This window comes from Otolemur garnettii, unplaced genomic scaffold (assembly GCF_000181295.1).
Source record: "Otolemur garnettii isolate 467f Iridium unplaced genomic scaffold, OtoGar3 scaffold00045, whole genome shotgun sequence".
In the NCBI taxonomy this organism is placed as follows: Eukaryota; Metazoa; Chordata; class Mammalia; order Primates; family Galagidae; genus Otolemur; species Otolemur garnettii.
The window spans coordinates 5,780,508-5,788,132 of record NW_003852440.1 but is presented as its reverse complement, the minus strand read 5'-3'; the positions used below and the strand labels follow the sequence as shown (position 1 = coordinate 5,788,132).

Genomic DNA, 7,625 nt, shown 5'->3' with positions numbered 1-7,625 from the left:
CATCCTCCACATAAACTCTCAAACATTTGTGTGAATCATAATGGCCTTGATCTTAAAATGATTACGTTTTCAGTAAATAAATGTAGGACTTAATTTTATATTAATAAAACTGTACTCTTAATTGTATTACATATTAATGTACATATAAGATTTTATTTGAAAAGAATTCTACAGTCAAAAAGTTTGAAAACCACTATATTATGGAGTAGTTCACTTAAACTTAAAGCAAAGTATGTGTTTTTAAGTTTCTCTACATTCCAGGTTTCTATTCTATTCTATTCTATTCTTATTCTAGTCATTGAAAAGAATAGTGTTTAAAGTTCTATTAATACTTAATGTCTAAGATAGATATTTTTCTTTTTCTTTTATTCTTCAGTGAATTGTTTTATATGTACAGGATTTTTTCCTGAGTATATGTGTTTAAGCTTTACCTTATAATCCAAGTCCTCAAAACAGTTGAAGACCACACAATGTTTGCCTAAGGACTGGAAAGGAAAAATATTATTTTAACATATTTCTTGAATTATGACATAAAATACTAATATTAAAACTGTCACGGTATTAAAATGTCTTTGTTATTTTGACAATACTTTTACACTATAAAGATGAATTAGATACCAAATTTAGAGATTTATAAAACTCCATATAGTATCATGTAAATTTCATATACTGTTTATATAGCTTAGTCAATAGGTTCCTAGAATGCAAAGGTCACATTTTTGCACAAATCTACAAATAAGAACTAGGAAAAATATCCAAATGTTGCAAACTATACACTTTGCTTATATCAGTTACTACTACTACTACTTCTCTTTCTCACACACACTGATATTAATCATTTACATGTCAGTCAGTATAGTAGTATTTCAAAGCATATATTGGCTTACTGAGATCTCAAGTCCCAGCATACAATAGACATTCAAAACTTAATTGATGAATTGTATTAATTAATTAATGTGCATGTTTGTAGAAAAAATGCTTAACAATAATTAACTAAACAGTAAGTGTGTATCAATTTCCATTCAAATTATATAAAGGCATTCAACAAATACTTGACAGAATAGGTGCCTTTTGCAGGCAATTGAAAGAACATCTTAACAGCAAGAATGCTATAAATTTAAAATATCATCAAAGTTTGTAAAACAGGAAAACAAAAAGCACTTTTTGTTCTAGATATAGAAGGCACTTACTCTTGCTAGATCTTTGACAGTCTCAGTTTTTCCTGTCCCAGCTGGACCAGCAGGGCAGCCTCCTAGATTGAAATGTAGTGCTCCTGTAAGAGTCAGCCAGCATCGGTCTGTGAGAGGCGTAATAACCAACCTTGCGGTACAACCCAAGTACTCATAGCCGTAAGTAAAACTGGCATCTCCTTGTGAAACGTAACACAATTTGTGTTTTTCATTCCACTTATATTGCAAATGTCTGCAAACAATATCATAAATGCTTCTATTATTTGGTGAAATTATTTTTATTTTTTTCACATGCAGAAACAAATGACTAAAAAATAGAAATGCAAAACTTAAAATCAAGTAGGAAGAGTAATTTAAAATTCATCAATGATTGTACTAAATATGAAATATTAGAATTCAGAAGACTACAAACAATGAGAATGCTTCCCTCTGAGGCAAATGACCTTGAATCATGCTGCTTTGGTGTGATGTCAGCTTAAATGGAGGATTCATATAAAAATCACATCTATGAAGTTTATTTCAATTTTCAGTAAGAATATTATCGAAGACAATGTTCATCTGTCCAACGATCTGGATCTTTATTATGAGGATACTTGAGAGAAATGCTATTTGTTTTATGTATCAAAATATTTGAATCTTCTCTGTCACAACCCCTCGGGCCCCTATGGACCTGGTCTCCATCACCACAGGAAGGAACCAGGTGTGACGTGGATTAGAAGTACAAGCTTGTAGGAAGCAGACTAGCTCCTCTTCGCAGGGTAGCCCCGAGCAACCTCTGCACTAGCCTTTTATTGAGATCATACAACACAGGTGAGGGGAGTAAGTAACAAATGACTACGTGCTGAAGGCTCAGGCTCTTGTTCTACAAGGAACACCTTGGGACGAATGGCCCAAGGGTCCACCCACCCCCCTAGGAAATATATATGCATATATATACTAAGAAATATAATGTATATGCATATATATTAGGAAAAATATTTTTTATATTTACACACATATATACATATAGCATGTATACGTGTGTATGTATATACATAGATTCTACTACTGTTTTTTTAAATGACATTTTTTGTTTCCTTTTTTTGTTCGAGATTCATTGAGAGTACAAAGAACCAGGTTATACTGGTTGCAGTTGTTATATAAAGTCCCTCTTGTAATTGTGTCCCACCCCCAAGAGGTGTGCCATAAACCATAACCCCCCGCCCTACCCCCATCCCGATCCCTCATTCCCTTGCCTACCCCCCAGATCTATTATCATCTAGATTAATAGATGATCTAATAATAGATCAATTGTGTTGCACCCCCAAGAGGTGTGCCATAAACCGTAGCCTCCCATCCTACCACCTACCCCTGATTCCTTATTCCCATGCCTACCCCCCAGATCTCTTATCATCTAGATTAATAGATGGCCTAATAATAGATAATATTAAATCATCTATTGCCTTCATATTAGAATTGAGTACATTGGATTCTTGCTTCTCCATTCTTGTGATGCTTTACTAAGGAGAATGTGTCCCACCTCTATCCAAGTTAATTCAAAAGATGTAAAGTCTTTTGCATAGCTAAGGACACAAGTAAAGCTAAAAGACAACCTTCAGAATGAGAAAAGATATTTGCAGGGTATCAATCTGACAAAGGGTTGATAACTAGAATCTACAGAGAAGTCAAATCAATCAACAGAAAAAAAGTAAACAATCCCATCTCCTCTGGCCAAGAGATATGAACAGAACCTTCTCTGATGAAGATAAATGAATGGCTAACAAACACTTGAAAAAATACTCATTGTCCCTGATCACCAGAGAAATGCAAATCAAAACCACCCTGAGCTATCACCTAACCTCAGTGAGAATGGCCCGCATCACAAAGACTCAAAGCTGCAGATGCTGGGGTGGATGTGGAGAGAAAGGAACATTTTTACACTACTGGTGGGACTGCAAACTAATACAACCTTTTTTGAAGGAAGTAGGGAGAAACCTCAAAGAACTCAAATTAGACCTCACATTTGGTCCTGCAATCCCATTACTGGGCATCTACCCAGAAGAAAAAAAATCATTTTATCATAAGGACATTTGCACTAGACTGTTTATCACAGTTCAATCCACAATTGCCAAAAAGTGGAAACAGCCTAAATGCCCTCCATCCAAGGAATGGATTAACAAAGTGTGGTATATGTATACCATGGAATACTATTCAGTCATTAAAAAGATGGAGACCACATTCTACTGTTTATTTTTATTTTTTAAAAGAGCTAATAAATAATAATGAAATGCTAGATTTTATGCAGAGTAATGGTTCATAAACAAGCTACAGTCTCTTTGGTAATTAAGAGAGTATCCTTTGGGTTGTCTATCCATTTGTTGACTATTTCCTTAGCTTTCCAGAAGATTTTTAGTTTGATGTAATCACACTGTCTATTTTGCTTGGTTGCCTATTCTTTTTTTTTTTTTTTTGTAGAGACAGAGTATCACTCTATCACCCTTAGTAGAGTGCAGTGGCATCACAGCTCTCAGTAACTTCCAACTCCTGGGCCAAGGCGATTCTCTTGCCTCAGCCTCTTGTACAGGTGCCCGCCACAATGCCTGCCTATTTTTTTGTTGCAGTTTGGTTGGAGCCGGGTTTGAACCTGCCATCCTTGGTATATGTGGCCGGTGCCCTACCCACTGAGCCACAGGCGCCACCCTGGTTGCCTATTCTTTTGTGATTCTACTCAAAAGGATTTTGGCCAGACAAACTTAATTCAAGTCTTCTATCAAATTGATTTGATTTTTGAGTATGGTGAGAGATAGGAGTCTAGTTTCATTCTTCTGAAAATGTTAATAGTTATTAAGTTTCCCCCAGCACCATTTATTGAAAAGACAGTCTTTTCTTCATTGTAAGTTCTTGGTGTCTTTGTTGAAGATGAATCAATTGTGAATGTGTGGGTTTATATCTGGATTCTCTAATCTGTTCTGTTGGTCCATATATCTGTTTTGTGCTAGTATCATGTGGTTTTGGTTTCTATAGCTTTGTAATAGATTTTGAAGTGAGATAGTGTGGTGTCTCTAGCTTTGTTCTTTTTGATCAGGATTGTTTTGGTTATTGGAGTCTTTTGTGGTTCCATATAAATTGTGTTTTTTTTTTCTATTTCTGTGAACAATTTTGATAAGGATTGCACTGAATTTCTAAATTGCTTTGGGTAGTATTGTAATTTTAACAAATTGTTCTTTCAATTGATAAACATAGAATATTTTTCCATTTCTTAAAATGTCCTCTTCTCATTCTTTCTTCAGAAGGAAATTTATAGTTTTCCTTGTATAGAACTTTCACTTCTTTGGTTAGACCAATTCCTAGGTATTTTATACATTTTTTAGCTATTGTAAATGAGGCTGTTTCCTTGATTTATTTTTCAGATCACTTAATGTTGGCATCCATAAATGCTACTGATTTTTGTAAGCTGATTTTGCATCCTGTGACTTTATTGAATTAGTTTATAAGTTCTAACAGTTTTATGGTTGGAGTCCTTAGGTTTTTCTAGGTGTTCATGTCATCTGTGAAAAAGACTAATTCAACTGGTTCCTTTCTGATTCAGATGCCTTTTTATTTCTTTCTATTGCCTAATTGCTCTGATCAGAAATCCCTAGGGTTTAAAGGAAACTGTCATACCTACAACAAATTTATGCTAACTACAGAATTTCTTAAAAATTAACTTTTCTTGAGATATAGGCAAGACACCTGTTTTTCTACGAACAAAGAAAAACTTAAAAAAAATTATTCGAAAGTTTGAAATGCCACATTTATTACAGGAATCATACTCTTGATCTTCTCACCAAAGGTAGTAGCTTTTTATTTTCATATTTTACTAATTGACTCTGGGAGAAGGAAGGTAATTTGGAGTTAAGGAGTTGGTAGGAAATGTTCTCCAATTTGTTTCTCCATCCTAGTCTATTCCAGAATTGACAGCACAGGAGAAAGAAGAGGCCTGAAGTAGAGTTATCAATACCCATGAACAAGTATTGTCCTCTGTCTGAATGCCAAAATGCAACTACTTGAAGAGAATTAATTAGGTTAAGAAGATAGAAGTTAAAATGACAGGGAGGAAAAAAGAGAAAGAAGGAAAAATAGGAATATGGTATAGTAGTCCCCTCTTATCTGTGGAGGGCACATTTCAAGACCCCTGGTGGATGCCTGAAATTGCATATACAGTAGAACTGCCACTGCCAGAGCTGACCACTGCCCTATACTGACTACCTCCATAAGTTGGTCTAATTTTCATAGACTAGACATGAACCACATTTATGTCAACCAGTTTGTTATAGCCCTTTGCATGGTCAACTTACAGAAGTTCTACTGTAGTTCCAAACCCTATATATACTGTACTATGTTTTTTCCTATACAAACATACCTATGTTAAAGTTTAATTTAGGCACAGAGATTAACTGCAATGACTGATAATAAAATACAATAGTTATGATAATATATTATAATAAATGTTATGCAAATGTGTTTTTTCTTTCAAAATGTCTTGTTGTACTGTACTTACCTTTTTTTAGACTATTGTTGACTGTGGGTAACTGAAACCATGGAAAGCAAAACCACAGAAAAGGGGAGACTACTATACTCAAATTCCAGTTTGATTAGAATTTCAGTAAGTCCCTCAAAATTAAAATGCTAGTTTGACAAAGGTTGAGGATGAAGAATAAATTTACTTAAAAATATGTTTATAAGACATTACTGCATGTAGTTATAATTTAGATTTACCTACCTTGTCCATTCAAAATCCTCTGAATTGAAGATATTTTTAAGTAGTAAATTTATTGCTATATCTCTGCAATAAACATAAAGGGTAAGCAATGCCCCTAGTACAATTTTTGTTCGAGAGTTACTAGTATCCAACACTACCAGCTCTGCAATTTCTTCTAGATGACATATCACATCAGCACAGACTTTTTCCATCTCTTCTCTTGAATGAGAACTCCTAAAACTTTTAAGACAATCATTATAAAACATGATCTGGCTCTGAAAAGATAAGAGATAGGAATGATAATTGAAACATAGATTTTATTTTAAATTAAAACAGATATTTTCATGAAGTATATGTGGCATATGTGTGAGTGCATTTATGTGTGTACAAAAGAGTTTATACATTTAAACATATTTGAGGGTTAAAGATTGAACTTTAAATAATGTTTATGGGAACCTTATTAATTTGTACTTTCTAATTCTTGTGTTCTTAATCCATCATCACTAAGTAAGAATGTGGAGACAGTAACAATGGTTGAAAAATCCAGAAGAAATTAGTTCTGCTCTTTCTATTGAACTCAGAATACAGAGTGTCCTGTATTAATCTTCACACAAACCTTATGGACACCCTGTATACCAAGAATACATTAAGTCTGCAATCATAGTTTTAGAGCTTATAAAAATTGTTATTTGAGTCATCTTTTTAAACTCACTCTTCCCACATATACCAGAGCTATTTTAAGAATGCTAGATTAAAATCAAGTTGACTCTGGAAGTTAAAAGAGGGGGAAATGTCAAGATATGTTATAGGTTTCTGGCTTGCACAATTGGGTAAGTTGTGATTCCAGTCACTCACTAAGATAGTAACTATTGAAAGAAGAATATGTTGTGGCTAAGGGGGGGATATACTGAATTGAAGTGCCTAAGAAACACAGTAGAGTAATAAGGATACACATATGGGAGTAATTTATTTTTTATTTTTTATTAAATTATAGCTGTGTATATTAATGCAATCATGGGGTACAGTGTGGTGTTTTCATATACATTTTGAAATACTCTTATCAAACTGGTTAACGTAGCCTTCATGTCGTTTTCTTAGTTATTGAGTTAAGACATTCATACTCTGCTTTTAGAAAGATTCACTTGTACCCTTGTAGGATAAACCATAGGGGTGACCCCACCAATCACCCTCCCTCCTCTCATCCACGCCCCTCCTCTCCCCTCTCCCACCTCCCTTCCCATATTCTAAGGCTATAATTAGGTTATAACATTCCTATGAAAGCTATAAATTAGTTTCAAAATGGGGCTGTGTACATTGGATACTTTTTCTTCCATTCTTAAGATACTTTGCAAAGAAGAACATTTTCCAGTACTATCCATGTAAGCATGAAGGAGGCAAAGTCTCTATCTTTCTAGTGATCAAAACAGCATGGTACTGGCACAAAAACAGAGAGGTAGATGTATGGAACAGAATAGAGAGCCAAGAGATGAATCCAGCTACCTACTGTTATCTGATCTTTGTAAGCCAATTAAAAACATTGAGTGGGGAAAAGATTCCCTATTTATTAACAAACGGTGCTGGGTTAACTGGATGGTGACCTGTAGAAGACTGAAACTAGACCCACACCTTTCACCATTAACTAAGATAGACTCTCACTGGATTAAAGATTTAAACTTAAGACATGAAACTATAAAAATACTAGAAGAAAGTGTAGG

At 34.3% G+C, this 7,625-nt stretch overlaps 1 protein-coding gene across 1 annotated transcript in view; it reads right to left on the bottom strand.

Annotated features, from left to right (window-relative positions):
- The window catches only part of DNAH14 (dynein axonemal heavy chain 14), a 554,037-nt gene that overhangs the window by 356,506 nt on the left and 189,906 nt on the right, over positions 1-7,625 (bottom strand). Inside the window, exons 27-29 of the mRNA XM_003791010.1 lie at positions 5,932-6,204; positions 1,191-1,422; positions 432-485 (exon numbers count right to left, since the gene is read on the bottom strand). Of these exons, the coding sequence (XP_003791058.1) occupies positions 432-485; positions 1,191-1,422; positions 5,932-6,204 (559 nt within the window). The remainder of the gene's footprint in view (positions 1-431; positions 486-1,190; positions 1,423-5,931; positions 6,205-7,625) is intronic.